This window comes from Melitaea cinxia, chromosome 18, assembly GCF_905220565.1.
Source record: "Melitaea cinxia chromosome 18, ilMelCinx1.1, whole genome shotgun sequence".
NCBI classification, from domain to species: Eukaryota; Metazoa; Arthropoda; class Insecta; order Lepidoptera; family Nymphalidae; genus Melitaea; species Melitaea cinxia.
Genome location: NC_059411.1, coordinates 15372119 through 15390738, shown reverse-complemented (window position 1 = coordinate 15390738; position 18620 = coordinate 15372119). Strand labels below are relative to the sequence as shown.

Below are 18620 nucleotides of genomic sequence, written 5' to 3'. Positions count from 1 at the left end.
TTTTTCGTTTGCAATTATAATATTACAGACACTCCAATTTTTGTGTTTAATTCATGCAAGCTTCCTATATATATAGGCTGCCGCCTCAACATCAAAAATAACTTTATTCAAACAGGTCTTAAAAGCACTTTGGAAACGTCCTTTTACTAATTGTAGTCTGAAATGATTAAGTCTGAAACATTAACAAATAGACAAACATCCTGACACATGTGGTATAAATATAGATTATATATCACGTATATTAGTTCCCGTGTATGGATATCTGCAGTTAATTACGCCAGTGCAGTCGAACAGAAAACCGCTGGATGGAGTGTTTTAGTTGGAAACGCTAGTGATTGATTTTTTATTCGGTCTAAGCGGAGAACCGACACGGTTAGTCGGAGATACAGGTTCGATCCTCGCTGGAACGGTCGATTTTTGATATGATAATAAAAAATGTTTAGAATTTCCTAATGTGTGGGTAGCACACAAAAATAAAATCGTACAAACGCTAGTGAAATTGTAATATCGTGTAAATTTTGTATTATCTTTCAGCTATGTAATGTATGATAATTAACTTATTAAGGCAAGGCGTCGCCAGTGACGTAGCGGGGTTAGCTCGCGCCCGGGCCACAATACTTTTTTAGCGCTCCCATTCGAAAACCATATAATATGTCCAGCAATTTTTTATTTTGCGGACCACGTCACGTAGTTTTTTTGTCGCTTGGGCCCACTGTAAAATTTGCACCCCATAATAATTTGTTTTAAATTTTTTTTTTTTAATTTATATATCAAATTCATTGCAAGCTCACTTTTCATTATGTTAAAAATGTCGGAGGTTTTCGATTCTGTTTTATTTATGCGTGTTACATTGCGTACGCGATTTTGAACTAACTTTTTTTTTGTAAATTGAAAAAATTGTGCTCCCTTTTCGTGTACCGCTCGGGGCCATGGCATGCCCGGCACCGTCCACGCTACACCACTCCATAGGCTACATTATACACTTATCATCGATCAGACCGCACGCTTGTTTGCTACTCTTGTGATGTAAGAAATGATAAGATTAATACAAAATAATAATTATATAATATGTTTTAGTTTTATTATTATGTAATAAGTCTTTTTTTAATTTTATCAATTCGAATTTTTGAGAAAGTGAATGTTGAGTTGCCGATTCTTCTGTGGGGCAGCATTAAGTTAACTATAATTATTATGTTTTCTCGCAAACGAAAAGAAAAACGACTTAAATTACATCGACGAGTAATGCAACGTAAGAAGACGAAAAAATAGTCAGGTAAATCACGATAAGTCACGTAAGATCACGATCAAATTTAATTGGGTCCACATGACAAGCACCAGATTTCGATTAAGAAAATAATCATAAAAATCGGTACACCCAGTAAAAAGCTATAAGGTAGCATACATAAAACAAACAATATAAGTTAAAATTCTTTCTTTTTTGAAGTTGGCTAATAAATTAATTAAACAAACCTACTTAATAAAAAGTAGATTTTGAATGATATAAATAATATTTTGCTGTAAATATCCCCAAAATATAAAACAAGTACCGTGGTTATACAACATATTTTGATGACGACGATCTTTTGATGACAAGTACACACCAAGTGGCTACGGTACACCGCGTTACGTGTTTGGACGCTACGCTGGCCTGTCGACGGATGGCCTAATTGTGTGACAAAAATAAATTATACGGCAGACCGTTCGTTTGAGGAAATTATTCCCTTTATGTGGACCGACTTATTTTCGGTGCGTTTGGGTAAGGTGTTTGTATGCCTTCTAAATTTATGATTAAAGTTTGGTGATTAAATAGGTAGTAACATTGGAATATTATGTATGTTTTTTTATTATTTATTATTGATATCACAGATCACAGCTAAATAATACTGCTTAAAAGCAGTGTTGTGTTCCTGAGGTGAGTAAGGTTATCAGAGCTCCTTTTGTAGTTACTGACCCTATCCCCAATGGGTCACCAACGCGCTTATCAAAAGCTTTGGTGTTGCAAATGTCTATAAGCTACAGTCACAATGTTATTTACCATACTGCTCGGAAACGGCTGGACCAATTTTTATCAAATTTTGTGTGCGTATCGGGTAGGTCTGAAAATCGGCCAACGTCTATTTTTCATACCTCTAAGTTACATGGCGGGGGGGGATAAAGGGGTTTAATAATATATATGGCAAGATAACGTTTGCGGGGTCAGCTAGTTATTTATACATTATAAAATCAAAAAAAAAAAAATACTCAGGATTTTTGTATAAAAAGTAGTAACACTGACGACCATAAAAATATATTAATTATAATAATACTAATTGTGTTTGCTCGCAAACGAAAAAAACCGACTTCAATTAATCATCGACGAGTGATACAACGTATATCGACGAAAAAATAGTCGAGTAACTACGCGTTATCAAAGATTACTCAAAAAGTAGTTATCAGATCTCAATAAAATTTATATGTGACCACATGACAAACATCAGCTTTTGATTAAATTAAAAATTATTAAAATCGATACACCCAGTAAAAAGTTATTGCGGATTTTCAAGAGTTTCCCTCGATTTCTCTAGGATCCCATCATCAGATCCTGTATTCCTTATCATGGTACTAAACTAAAGATATTTTCTTTCCAACAAAAAAAGAATTATTAAAGAGTTTCCTTCGATTTATCTGGGATCCCATCATCATATCCTGGTTTCCTTATCATAGTACTAAACTATGGATATCTTCTTTCTAACAAAAAAAGAATTATCAAAATCGGTACATCCAGTAGAAAGTTATGCGGTAGAATACAACGTAGGTCGACGAAAAAAGCGTCAAGTAAAACGCATTATTAGATATAACTCGAAAAGTAGTTGTTAGATCTCAAATAAATTTAAATGGGACCAATTGACATACACCACCTTTCGATTAAAAAAAAATTGTCGAAATCAGTCCACACGGGCAAAAGTTCTGATGTAACTACATAAAAAAAAATACAGTCGAATTGAGAACCTCCTCCTTTTTTGGATGTCGGTTAATAAACATGTAATTGGATATTATAATGAATTGAACAAGTGTTTGGATCGCATTCTTCTACTGATTAACATAATTAAAGGGAGAGACTCAAATTGCCAATTTCTGTAATGTCCATGCAGTTCGTAGCTTTCAATATTAATCAACTATCAATTTTCTCGCATGTTCGTGAAAATGATGGCTCTCTGTGAAAATAATATCTCTAGTTAAGTGATGACAAAGGTTTAATTAAACTGCGTACACATACATATGTGTAGTAAAATGTAATAATATAATATAACCCCCCCCCCCCAACTCCGCTCTTTTTGTTAATATAGTTGCATTTATCTAGATGTGAAACGCTTCAGCCTGTAATATCCCACTACTGGACATAGGCCTCTTTCCCCATGTAGGAGAAAGATCAGAGCTTATCCACCACGCTGCTCCAATGCGGGTTGGCGGATATATTCCCTACTATGAGTAACGATCGCTATCAGATGTACATGATAACAACCGGGACCGACGGCTTAACGTGCTCTCCGAGGCACGGTGGGGAGACCCACAAGGACTACACAAACACCCAGACCACGGCAAACAACTGTATGGCCAATACAAATGTTTGTTGTGTGCGGGGATCGAACCCGCAACCGCCAGCGCAACAGGTACAATCCATGGTTGTAACCGTTGCGCCAATGCGGCGTCTATCTAGCTGTGAATACAAAGGTTATTTTAATTGTAAAATAATCGTGTTTATTTACAAACGAAAGAAGTCCGACTTCGATCACATCGACAAGTAATTCAACGTACGTAGATGAAAAAATAATCAAGTAAATGCGCGTTATCAAAGATTGCTCAAAAAGTAGTCATCCGATTCCGATCAAATTGAAAGAGAACTACACGACAAGCGCCGCCTTTTGATTAAAGAAAGAATTATTGAAAATGGTATACCCAGTAAAAAGTTATGTGGCATTATACAACGCAGATCGACAAAAAAAATAGTCAAATAATACGTAATATCAGCTATAACTGAAAAAGTACTAGTTAAATTTCAAAAATCATCGAAATCGGTCCACCCAGTCAAAAGCTCTGGGGTGGTAAACATAAAAAACAGTCGAATTGATAACCTCCTCCCTTTTTAAGTTGGTTAAAAACATTACTACAAGAAAATACAATTCGTTGTTATTTTATTCGACATAAACTTGGTGCGAAACCCGATCATAAAAAAAGTATAGATGTCAATAAAAAGTCTAAGAGTTAGGTAATTAAGATCAATTTGCTCTATAATTTCTACTTTTTTTACTTTTTTTTTTGTTTGTTGATTGGACATGAGTAAAGCGTAAGTCTGTTCATACTCATTGACACGGCAATGTAATTTACCTAATTAGCTTACGACTGAACAAATACGTTGTATCCAAAACCGCTTAAGTTACATGTAACAGATGTACAGAATCATTTAAACTAATTTTGTATTTTCTTATTTTTTAGATTAAAAAAAAAGTATGTTACTTATACAAATTTTGTTTAGTTCCGAATAATGATCTAAATAATTTATAGAGTAAACTGTAACTCTCTTTTTAAAGAGACTTTACGGTATATTGTGTGTAGTTGAATTTTTAATATTGCAAACATATATTTATTATTTATTTCTTTTGATAAATGTCAATATCAAAAATGGCTTTGAAATACACAGGCCGAAGACGGGCAGCAGCGTCTTAGGTGCGACAAAGCCAGCCCTGCGGCCACGAACCCGCCTGCCCAGCGTGGTGACTATGAGCAAAAACATGAGCTCACGACATTTTTCGTGCGAACTTGTGGAGGCCTATGTCCAGCAGTGGATTGTATTAGGCGGAACTGATGCTGATGATGATGATCAAAAATAACTTTATTCAAACAGACATCAAAAACACAGAATCGTCATTTTACAGATTAAAATTTTAAAGTGATTATTATTGAAGTAAATATTTTTCGCGTAAGCTTGACTTGGGAAGTAAGCTTGTGAATGCATGACGAGAGCATTATGAAAAGTGTGGTCAGGCGAGGTGAACGGAAGTTGAAAGGGAAATATAAACTAGATGGAGCTAAAGTTTTATTTCAGTATTTTTTAATTTTTTATTTCTTTCTTATTTTATTTCTACCTTTTCTTATTCTATTCTAAAAAATAGTATTTTTATTTCTTTTTTTTTTCTTTTCTATATTTTTATAGGTGAGCGTGCTCCATCTTAGACCACATTTTCACTTATCATCAGGTGAAATAGCGGTCAAACGCCAGCCTATCTATGTATAAAAAAAAAATCAGTCGTTTGGTCTAAAGCACGCTCAGTTTTTTTTAAGAGAAGCTACCACCGATTTGGAATATAGATTCAAAGAGTAGAAAAACAAAATTCTTTCAAAAATAAAGTGTTCGAGATTAAGTCACAATAGTGAATGAAGTGTGGCGTCTTTGTTCGGTTTCACCTTGAAACTTTCCTAGAAACGATCCTTGTTTAAAACAATTAGGTTACGTAACAACCATTGGGTCAGAACCCTCTTAGAACAATTGTTTCAACTGGAAAGAACCAACAAACTTGGTAATTAGGTACTCTTTGCAAACGTATTGTTATAGCGATTTAATGATCCTTTGTTGGGGGTAGAGAAATGTTTGCTTAAAGTTATTTGATCTCTCAAAGTATTGATGAGAACGGAGTTTACTTAACTATTCCATGTACTGTTTATTTGTACATCTTAATCACACATTATATAACTATCAAGCAATGATTAATTGTAATTATGATCAGACATTCGAGTATTCAGCAATGCTGTTTCCATTCAATACAATACTTGAATTTCTTCTTTCTGAACTTATTCTCTCTCCTTGAGTTTTAGTCTTATTTATATAATTGTGTTTGCAGGCAAACGAAGAAAAACCGACTTCAATTATATCGACAAGTAATACAACGTAGGTAGACGAAAAAATAGTCAAGTAAATACGCATTATCAAAGATTACTCCAAAAGTTGTAATCAGATCTCGATGAAATTTAAATTTTACCACATGATAAACATCGGCTTTCGATTAAATTAAAAATCATCAAAATCAGTACACCCAGTAAAAAGTTAATAATTTATATATAATATATATAATATATTATAATAAATTTTACATTTAATTCCACCAAAGCGTATATTATGTTGTTATTACTTCTTATTATATCATTCGATGGCCAGTTCCTTGATGTCGTCGGGTATGTTGCACACGTTGTTCCAAAATATGTACATATCATAATATTGGAAACTTTTAAAATATGAAGTAAAATGTGTTAAAAGGTTGGAGGCTTAAATGTTGGAGTTTAATCCACCACACCGCTCCACTGCGAGTTGGCGGATATAGGCTTAACGTGCTCTTCGAAGCACGGTGGGACGACCCACAAGAACAGACAATCACAGCGGAAATAAATATTAGTATACACACAAATATCCTCTCCAAGCGGGAATCGAACCCGCGACCGCCGGTGTCTAGCTGTACCGACACGGCACACGCATCACTACACCAGAGCGGTCGTCATCTGATAAACAAGGAAGAAGTTATTTGGACATTTTACACCTGTAGTAACAATATTAGAGATTTCTTAAACCGACTTCAAAAACGGGGAGACTCTCAATTAGACTTTATTTTTTATCTATGCTACCTAACCTAACTTTTGACTGGGTGGAATGATTTCAAAGATTTTTTTTAATCGATAGGTGGTACGTGTCATGTGTTCCCATTTAAATTTAATTGAGATCTGACAAGAAATTTTTAATTTATCGCTAATTGCTAATTTAATGCGTATTTACTCGATTATTTTTTGGTCGATCTACGTTGTATTACACGGCATAGCTTTTCACTGGGTGTACCGATTTTGATGATTCTTATTTCAATCGATCCATTTGAATTTTATTGAGATTTGATGACTAGTTTATGACTAATTTTTGTTAACGCGTATTTACTTGACTATTTTTTCACCTACCTGCGTTGTATCTGGTCGATGTAATTGAAGTCGGTTATTATTCGTTTGCCAGCAAACATAACTATCTCCTTTCCTGCCTGTTTTGGGTTATTTCATATAAAAACCGGACTTTAATTCCTAGTAACAATTTTAAATTACGTAAAAGTAGATAAACGTTCAAGGCGTTTAAGCCTTGTAATGTATTCATGCACCGCGTTGGGTCGCAAATGTAAACAATACGATTAATGTTCAAGTAATAAGTTGAAGCGATTTTAAATGAAATCTTAAAATATAAAAATAAAATAATGTGTTATTGAAAATTAAGATTTTTCAAGGTTTTTAAGTACAATAGCTAATTGATCTTGTTATTTCTTACCCAATTAAATAAATAATTTTTAATATCATATCAAAAACCAACCGTTCCAGGGAGGATCGAACCAGCATCTCTGACTGACCATGTCGGTGCTCTAGCCAATTAAGCTATGGAACGATCCGCTAGATCGAAATTTTTGATATGATGATTTTATATTCGGTTCTAAGTTATATTTCGGTTCTAATTAAATAAAGTTTGATTTTATAATGTAGGACACAAAGCATAATATAATGTGGATAAAATCATTCATATTGTTTTAAGTAGCTATGTAACAGTTAGAATGCAAGTCTAGATCAAACTCGATATTCCACTTGATTAGGCAATCCTACTATCCTTATGCTATTTATGTATTTTTGTACTAATTTTTTTTTCATTGTTTCATTTAAATATATAGTAACTGGGTGACCGAGCTTAACGCGGTATTTTTAGTAAATCGTGTTTATTGAAAATCATATTTAAATACTAATTACATATTAATAAAATATGAATAATATTTTCCGATTTTACCGACATAATAATAAAAAATATGAAATGGTTATTTAAATAAAAATCATGAGCGTAATTAAAAAAAAAAAGGAAAATATCTCGAAAAAAAAATGTATGATAAATAAATAAATAAATTGCACTGATATATACACACAAGAATTGCTCGTTTAATAGTATTAGATTTTTTAATAAGGTAAGTATTTAAATATGAAATCGCTCATCGCTCGTACCAAACCCTAATCGAGAATAATGTAAACAAATTTTTATGCATTTCTACAAACCCGGTTGTCTGCAAGCATAAATTATTTGTTGTTCGAACCCTCAAAGTCGATCCTTGATCTTCGCCAGCTGGTGATGAGGAATCGTTCGAAATAGATCAATCGATTGACAAGTTTAAGGTTGCACTTCGGTATAGCGATAGATTCTCTTTGAATTTTTAACGGAAAGGGATGTTTAAGTGATTGTTTGTTTTTGAATGGTCAAGTTCATTAGAGTTGGTTTTCGATGTTGGTGGTACGATAATTGTTACGTTTTGATGGTTTCGTGCTTAAGACTTTATTCGTGCTTAGACAATCGAAGTACGAAGTATAGTGTATAAAAGATTATATATATATATTTGTGCGCAAAGGCGACATTAAAAGAAAATATGTATTAATGATGACATCTATTAAATACTCTTTTGTAATAGTATTTGAATGATTACAATTGTAATATTGATGTTTATAATAATTGGTTTATTTCTTGTCTATTAATAAAAGACAAATAGGTAGTTAAATTGGTCCATCTCGTTTTGAAAAACACTTCTAATAATGGCAATTTAAACTACTACCGCAAGCTTAAATTATATTTAAACACTAACTGAGCCCGCGACTTCGTCCGCGTGGAATTTAACAAAAAAGTGATTGTTCAGTTTGCAGACTTATAAAATAAATAAACTTCTAAAATAAAAGTAGCCTAAGTTACTCCTTATTACATCAGCTATCTGCCAGTGAAAGTCCCGTCAAAATCAGTCCAACCGTTTAAGAGATTAAACTGAACAAACAGACAGACGTACAGATAGACATAAAAATAGTAAGAAATGTTATTTTGGTATATGTACCGTGTACATATCTATATGCACTTAGAAAAAAGCAGTTATTTTAATATTACAAACAGACACTTCAACTTGATTTATTTGTATAGATATAGGAATTGAAGTAATGAATTATGAAAACATCTTGCAGACTATTCGGCGCCGTATATTAAAAAACACTTTTATTATTTTATATCCTTAATATGTAGTCTCAGATATGAAAAAATGAAACTGATTAATACACGACGGCGCTATTGTGTATATTAACGGTAGTTATTACGTTCTTTGAATGGTTTTAGCGTTCTAGCAATGTGCCTATTTGAACATTGTCATTTGACGTGGAGCACGAACAAAACTATGCCATTAAAACTCAGGCCCATTGTCACAACTTTTTGTTAGAATATATATATACTACGTTGAGTCCGTAGCGTGCATTTCATATAGGCAGAAAGGCAACTGCCTACCCTGGCATATTACTAAAAATGATATATAAAATATGAACATTACAGTTATTTTTGAATACATATTTTGAAAAAGACATAAATTATAATGCAATTGAAATCCGCTTCAAAAAAACCCTCCGTCATATATGCGATATTAGCACTTCGTGCGCATCGACTACGGGCCTTTTATGCCTATAATCGCTTAATAAATGTTAGCAATGACAGTAAGACATTATGTAATCCTACAATTTTATAATGTCGCGCGCGTCATATGGAATACGAACAAAGTATTGTGTTTTTAACATTGGTCGGTTTAACAACGAAATTAGGCACTGCCTAAGAGTAACCTGTCAAATTAAATTGTCTTGAATTCGATACCGTTTGTAATAATAATTATGATTTGTTTCAATTGTTGATTGATTTTTTGACTGCCTACCCTGTCTAAAAACTTTATGCACGCCACTGCGTTGAGTACTCATTTCAAATATTTACAAAATTTTTTTTGTAAATATTTTAATAGAACACACGACAGACACAAAAATACATCGACAGCTCTTAATATTACAAAATTCAATAAACCTGAGTTTCATAATATTAATATGGATAATGTCATTGGTCTCAAGTATTAAGAACTATGCTTCACTGATCGCCTGTAACACGATATTGAAACTATCGCCGCCCATCGCCACACGGGTATCGTGTGAAGGACTGCCACGGTCCGTTGAAGACGGCTGTTCACCTCCAGATCTATTGGCGTGTGACGTACATTTAATATTAATTTTATAATATTCCTAGGTTACTTTTAGGTTTACTAGGTTAGGTAGGTACTTTGTGACTATGGTACTAAAGAATATAGCCACCCCCTCTCTTCCCGTGGGTGTCGTAAGAGGCGACTAAGGGATAACACAGTTCCACTATCACCTTGGAACTTAAAAAGCCGACCGGTGGCGGGATAACCATCCAACTGCTGGCTTTGAAATACACAGGCCGAAGACGGGCAGCAGCGTCTTCGGTGCAACACCAGTACCACAAAGCCAGTACTGCGGTCACCAACCCGCCTGCCCAGCATGGTGACTATGGGCAAAACACATGAGTTCACGTTATTTTTGGCGTAAACTTGTGAAGGCCTATGTCCAGCAGTGGACTATATAGGCTGTAATGATGATTCCTAGGTTATATGGAGTAAGCACAAGTGAGAGGTGTTATTAAAATCAAAATTAAAACATCGAAGTTGATAAATCTATATTAATTACGTGAAGCAATATTAATATATAGATAAACCTTAAATGTATTACTTTAAATGTACAACCTATTTTATCAAACTACTTTAATCTTTAATTTCTAATGATTAATCATTCTAATATAGTGGTGATGATAACTTAAAAAGAATTTGTTTTTTTGCAAACGACGTTTAATCAATTGTTTCACCATTTGAGCACGAGAACCTATCAACCCTCCACGAGATAGCGATCACTATTGGTAAAATATTTGAATAAGATTCAAACACCATCATTATCCAGGAGCCTTAATAAAGTAACGAACCAATGAAAAAAATGGCCATTCAACGTTCCTGATTACCTGTCAATAGCAAATTAACAGATTTTTGACACTAAAATTATGTAGTATTTAAATGAAATTAAAAAGATATACATTTTTTTACAAAGAAGTGTTAGCATTTCATCATTACAGCCTATACAGTCCACTACTGGAAATAGGCTTCCTCAAGTTCACGCCAAAAATGGCGTGAACTCATGTGTTTTGCCCATAGTCACCACGCTGGGCAGGCGGGTTGGTGACCGCAGTATTGGCTTTGTCGCACCGAAGACGCTGCTGCACGTCTTCGGCCTGTGTATTTCAAAGCCAGCAGTTGGATGGTTATCCCGCCATCGGTCGGCTTCTTAAGTTCCAAGATGGTTGTGGAACCTTGTTATCCCTTAGTCGCCTCTTACGACACCCACGGGAAGAGAGGGGGTGGCTAAATTCTTTAGTGCCGTACCCACACAGCACAGTGTTAGCATTTATACATTTATATTTAAGTGATATTACTCTTATTGTTTATTAGTTTAATACCGGAACAGTACAAAGATGGTGACGCCATCTACCAAATGGTTAATACCTATTAATTTACGATTAGTCAGTGTTTCATTTTTGTTATCTGTTTTGCAGGGTAGTTACACAATAAATACTGATATGATTTTAAATTTGAGCTTTATAACATTGCATCGTTCTTATTCTAATTATTATTTGTTGAAGTATAGGAAGAGCATAAAGATGGAGACACCATCTTCCGAATAGTTAATACTAATTTTCTGATCTGAGTTGAGTCTTCTCAGTTGTGTTCTACACAAGTACATTTTGACTATATAGTGTGAAAAGAAAAATTTATATATCCATTTCCTGGATTTTTTTAGTCAGGATAATGTGAAAACGCTATCAATTATTTTATCCAACAGTTCCAACTGCTCATGTTGCTGGTGTGGTGGGCAAGAAAGCAGCCTTACCATGTGACACGCAGCCACTATCCGCTGATGACGGAGCCGCTATGGTGCTGTGGTTCAAGGAAGCTGACTGGGAACCTTTATATAGGTAAGTCGTTGAGAAACTGTCGTTTTATATAGCTATTTAAATATATATTTCTTAACATACAGATTAAGTGTATCTGACGGATATAGTTCTTAAAGTTGTTTTCGATTATATTGCGTAGACATTCAGGGTTCGAAGTTACGTTTTATTTGATTTGTATTTGATAAAATAAAAAAAAAATGCTTCACACTCAACAGCCTCCATTAGGATTTTTTCCTGTGTCGGGGGGTCCTGAAATAAACAATACACAAGCACAAACGACCAAACCACGACAAACATTTATGTATATTTCCTGTCACCGCAAGCGCAACACCCACTGTTTTGAAGTATCTTAGGCTATGAAATGTCATTATACGACTCATACGGTAACAGTGATACGGCTCTGTAACGGGCTTTGCTTAGGGTTTTTCTCGAAAATAGGATTAGAAATGAAACTATCATTGAGAGAACGAAAGTAACCGACATAGCCCAAAGACTTGGCAAGTTGAAGTGGTAGTGGGCTGGTCACATGTGTCGCAGGACCGATGGCCATTGGAGTAGACTGACACTGGAGTGGAGACTGCGTTAGCAAATGTAGTGTGGAACGTCCTCCAGCTCACTGGACCGATGATCCACGTAAGATTGTTTATGTAGGATGAGGTTTGCGGAAAAACAGGATGTCTGGCTCAAACTTGGGAAGGTCTATGTCCAGCAGTGGACTGAAAGAGGCTGAACTGACCGACTGCCTGATGATTTAAGATATTATGTTAGAAGAGTACTAAAATGCTTAAAAACTTATAACACCCCTCTTTTTGCGTCGGGGGTTAAAAATACTTTCAGATTACATTTTTCAGGATTAAACTTCATCTCGTAGTTCAAATTGTCAGTATATTTAAATTAAACTGTGTTATCACACATGTTTGTGACTCATGCCACTTCAAATACTAAATTACTTTGAAAGAATAAAGTTTTGACGCAATATTTGGGTTGTTCTTCATAAGCATTTCAATTATAGCCTAAAATAATTAATCATAAGAGTTAAGGGACTAATGCTCTAGTGTGATGAACAAAAGTACTTTTTTATATTATAAAGCTGAAAATGTTTCTTTAAGCGCGCTAATTTCAGAAAGTACTGGTTCGAATTGAAGGATCAAGAGTGACTAGGCATCTTCTAGGTAAGCGTGCACTATCTTAGGCTGCATCTTCACTTACGATCCGGTGAGATCGCATTCAAGCACTAGTCTATATATTTAAAAAAAAGAGATTCATTTTATTTTGGTTAGCCTATTTACCGATGTAGGCTATAGACTATTTTTGTCCACAAATTAACCTGAGTGAAATCGCGGGACACAGCTAGTCATTTATAAATCTTTACCATATTGATGATCACCTATCGAAAAAATAGCAACATGCTCATATACACTTAGTTTTGTCTTACTAATTTTGTGTAATGTAGGAATTTGCTTTGTTTTTGCAGGGTTCCTGTTTGAACAAAAAATTTTTTTAAACAGTTTCAACTGTTTATGTTTACTTACCTTAAACAATATAGACAGAGATATTGCTAAAATATAGAAAACTAATTTATAGCCCATATCATTCCTAAAGAATAAAATAAATCTTATGCACTATATGATACGTGCGGTTTTACCTGTGTATTGTTAACGGTTATTGTCTTGCTTGTACTAAGAGCTTATAGTATTATTGTTGAAAGTGATTTATACAAAATCACACAAACATAGATATTCAAGAAAATCCATTCATTATATTATAAGATTTTAAAATTTAAATACGCATTGTAAAGAAAACTAGAGAGAGGGGAGTAGTACTGATGTACTACCCAAAATTATTATATATTATTCTCAGATACTTAGAACTTCCTCTGCGATTGTAATAATTAAATAAATATTATTTCATCATTTTTTCTGTGTGGCTACGATACTAAAGAATATAGCCACCCCCTCTCTTCCCGTGGGTGTCATAAGAGGCAACTAAGGGATAACACAGTTCCACTACTACCTTGGAACTTAAAAAGCCGACCGATGGCGGGATAATCATCCAACTGCTGACTTTGAAATACACAGGCCGAAGACAGGCAGCAGCGTCTTCGGTGCAACAAAGCAAGCCCTGCGGTCACCAACCCGCCTGCCCAGCGTGGTGACTATGGGTAATACACATGAGTTCACGCCATTTTTGGCGCGAGCTTGTGGAGGCCTATCTCCAGCAGTAGACTGTATTAGTTTGAAGTGAAGATGATGAGTGATGATTTCATCATTTTATGTATAAAACTAAATTAAATGATATACTTTTCTTATAGTTACGACATCCGAGGGAGAACTCGAAATCAACCCAAATTATGGTCCTCTCCGACCGGATTTGGGTCTCGCGCGTACTTCCGCGCAACCGCTCTCCCGGCCATATTGCTTCTCGACAACGTCAGTACCGCTGATACCGGGGTCTACCGCTGCAGAGTCGATTTTAAGAATTCACCGACGAGGAATTTAAGAGTCAACTTTACTGTTATAAGTAAGTAATTGTTCTTTTGATTTCACTAATATTTTTTTTAATCTATTTTAATATAGGGACTGTTTTCAGCAAGGCTAAAAATGTTAGCCCCATAATATACCTATTTATCACAGTCGACAATTCAATAATACATTCTATTCTTAATAATATTAATTACCCGACTGCCAAGGAAGGGTTATGTGGATTTCGCGCGTATCTTGTATGTATGTATGTATGTTTGTATGTAATATTCTTTACTACCTCATATTTCCAGAACCACTGAACGGATTTACATAATTGAGGTATCGTTAGGTTCGTCTTAGCTGCTCTAGTGTTCTTAGATAGGTGACATTAAAAAAAAATCAAACATGGCGGCTGCGCAAAGCCATTGTAGTTAATGAAAAAAATGTTTTTAAACGGTTTTATTTAGCTCACCCCGTTTGTTTTACTTATTTTTTATTATTTATTCTTGGGTCAAATTTAGTAATTCAAATTTCACCCTCTTCCTGTCAACCGATTAATCTGAAATCTTGTATACTCTTTGGATTTTGGTGACAATACTATTATGTTTATTCATTATCATTATAAATTCAAGATGGCCGCCGCTACAAAATGGCGGATAATTTATGTTTTATTAATCCCATCAATATGGGTATCAAATGAAAGGGCTCAACAAGCAGAATACAATATACTATAAAAAATTGAAATCCAAGATGGCGGCCGCTACAAAATATGGCGGATAACGTAGGTTTTATCGATCCCATCAATATGGGTATCAAATGAAAGTGCTCAACCAGTATAATCAATGTACTATATAAAATTAAAATCCAAGATGGCGGCCTCTACAAAATGGCGGATAACTTAGGTTTTATCAATCCCATCAACATGGGTATCAAATGAAAGGTCTCAACAAGTAGAATACAATTTACTATGCAAAATTGAAATCTAAGCTGGCCGCCGCTACCAAATGTCTGATAACAATTTTTTATCAATCCCACCAATATGGGTATCAAATAAAAGGGCTTGACAAGAAGAATACAGTGCACTATACAACCTCAATATTTAAGATGGGCCTTGCAATAATGAAGCACTAAATGAATTAAACAGAATGCGAAATAAAAACTAAAAACTAGAAAATAAAAATAGGTAAAAAAACTTTTTAAGTTAAACGGTTTTATGTTAAACATACATTGCAATGTTTAAGATAAATGTACTAAAAACCAAAAAATAATAAAATAGATACAGTCGTGGGAATTATAAACATATGCATAGACTAGACTAAAATAAAACCGTGGGCACGTCAATTGTCTACAAATTATCGACTTAATGTGCGATAGAAGAATCGTTTAATTCGTCGTTAAAATAGGCAGTTGGCCCGCAGACGGTGAGGAAATTACTTACTATTTTCTTGCTCATGGAAATTCCAATAGTTATACACTCCATGGAAATAAAAGAGATGTTTCAACTAGTTTATCGTTAGACATTCACACTGCTGGCTGGCGAGGAATCGTTTCACTGCTCGTAGTTTGTCTTTAATCGACAAAACATATGATAAAAGTACTACTCGCTCACCACTATGAAACCCTAAAACTCGCTTATAATCGAGCTTGCTAGCTTGTTTCCACATTCTAGCCCTACTTATCACACGTCCATCTTTGTCGGTTGAACAACTGCCTAATTATAGTGTAACATTACAAAACAAACATTTTAATCAACGATTGTAGACAATTGACGTGCCCCACGGTTTTATTTTAGTCTAGTCTATGCATATGTTTATAATTCCCACGACTGTATCTATTTTATTATTTTTTGGTTTTTAGTACATTTATCTTAAACATTGCAATGTATGTTTAACATAAAACCGTTTAACTTAAAAAGTTTTTTTACCTATTTTTATTTTTTTAAACTATAAATTATTTTGGCTGCATCCTACATTTGAGTTGGCAATATACTTAAAAAAAATATTCTTTGTCTTGGACTTTTTGTCGAAAACTTTTTACTCTATAAAAAGTAATGAAAAAAAATAATAATAAAAAAAATAAAAGTATGGAAAGCAGATAAGACCTTAAATAGTTAATGCTATGGACGTCTGCTATATCTGTGTAGTTACAGGTGCGTTGACCTTTATGCAAAAGGTGTCAGTACACTTGTCTCTTTAATACCTCTTACCTCCTTCATTTAAGTTTAAGCCAGCTTTTTATCCAAAAAACTTGATTTTCAGTATAAGTATTATGTAGGAGTTATTTGAAAAGGTTTAAAACTGCTAATCCAAGGTTCAAGAATTTTATTTATTAAAACTTAATATGTATTCATAATGGAATATTAGATTGATAGAAAGATTAAAAGATAATTCTGGTTCGATATTTGCCTTGGTTTTGACGTTTTTACAATCCGCCAAAATACTACACCTGTTCTACGGGATTTACAAAATAAATATACCGTTGCAAGACTTGCAAGGTAAGGTCGTTTATTTGAAAATATAAAAGAGAAACAATTTTTTTTTCGAATTGTGAAGTGCTGTTGGCCCTAGCGGCCTTTACAGTGTCACCGGTGAGAGGGCCGGGTACTATAGACACCGGCCGCGAAGGAAGAAGGGGAAACCTCTGGGAGGGCTCGGGGAAAACGCACACCCTAAGGGTGTCTCCTAGCGAGATCGCACCACGGCTTAGAGCATCGTCAGAGTGGGCTATATGAAGACGTATATATCGAAACCATAGAACCAAACAATAGCGCGATTTAAATACGCACAGCGACATCTTTCGTCGAGTAGCAAGCAATATTACGTTGAACAGTTTCAATATTACGAATTATATAAATTAACAAAACATGCTACATTTTATTACACTAGTAACCGTTTCTTTCATTGGTTGGAGTGTATTCATGTGTGAAATTGTTACTTTTACGTGTTTTATAATTTATTAGCGCTCTTAAAACTGGACGTTTCCATAGATGTGTACGTAGATACATAGTTTTCTGAATCAAGTTTTCTATATCTGCGTGGCTAAGTAAATTGATCACAAGGTTCCAAACCTTCGAATCTCCTAAATTTCGATGTTCAATGTAAAACTGTTTAATGAAATGGATCTGAATGGCAAAAAGTCGTAAATATACATAGTACATAATATAAAATATTATTCACAATTCGAAGTTATTGGGCTCTGTTTCGGAAATTTTTATTATAATTTTCTATAAAAAACCATAACTCGTGAGAGTAGGAAACGAAAACATTATCCTCCCATGGGATTCCTTGAAAAGTATTGAAAAAGTCTAGAAGGCCGTCTCTTTCCTATCCAATATGTATTTACATACGCGTCTACAGGGATTCTAGTTTTATATTAAGTCTTGGGTTTTGTTGAAAAAAAATTTTTTTTAATCAGAAAATAAAGTAATAACTAAACTTCGTGAAAAAGAAGAATAATGGTGCAGTCGTTTGACGCTTATGTAAATAACTAACTAATATACTAATAACAACTGAGGTAGGGCACAGCAGGAATATCCTGCTCAAAATATGGAGCAGCCCGAATGGGGTAGTACCTCGACCCTACAGAAGACAGAAGCAGTATTGTGTTCCTGTTGGTGAGTAAGGTGACTAGAGCTCCTGGGGGGATTGGGGATTGGGTCGGCAACGCGCTTGCGATGCTTCTGGTGTTGCAGGTGTCTAATCCGTCATAAGCTACGGTAATCGCTTACCACCAGGAGCGTACGCTTGTTTGCCGACCTAGTGACATAAAAAAAGTAAATATTTACAACATACACACACGGTCATCTGTTCCTAAAGTAAGCAACTTAATGCTTGTGTATAAGTAACAGCCGACTGGTATAACTACATATATATTTTTTTTCAATAAACATACGTATAAATAATATGGACATTAATAAATATATATATTACACCCAGAGATGAGATTTCCTGATCGGGTCCAGATCAGGAAATCTCATCTCATCATCAGATCAGCCGGTTCGGTCCGGTCCTTTTGAAAAACACGAATGTATATTCTTGAAGAAATTCTTAAAAAAAAAAAGTGAATTGATAATATAAATATGTTACTTAACATAATTATTATGATATTTATTTCCGTTTATTTTTTCCAATTTATTATTTATTTATGTTTTTACTTTAAATATTAATTATTTTTAATTATTATTATTTATTTTTATGTTATTAATTAATTATTATTATAAATTTAATTTTATTTATTAACATTTTTGAATATCATATCAAAAATTGACC

At 34.2% G+C, this 18620-nt stretch overlaps 1 protein-coding gene across 1 annotated transcript in view; it reads left to right on the top strand.

Moving 5' to 3' along the window:
* LOC123662153 (protein turtle-like) overlaps window positions 1-18620 on the top strand; it is a 107090-nt gene that overhangs the window by 34416 nt on the left and 54054 nt on the right. Inside the window, exons 2-3 of the mRNA XM_045597037.1 lie at window positions 11779-11911; window positions 14202-14410. Coding sequence (XP_045452993.1) covers window positions 11779-11911; window positions 14202-14410 — 342 coding nt within the window. The remainder of the gene's footprint in view (window positions 1-11778; window positions 11912-14201; window positions 14411-18620) is intronic.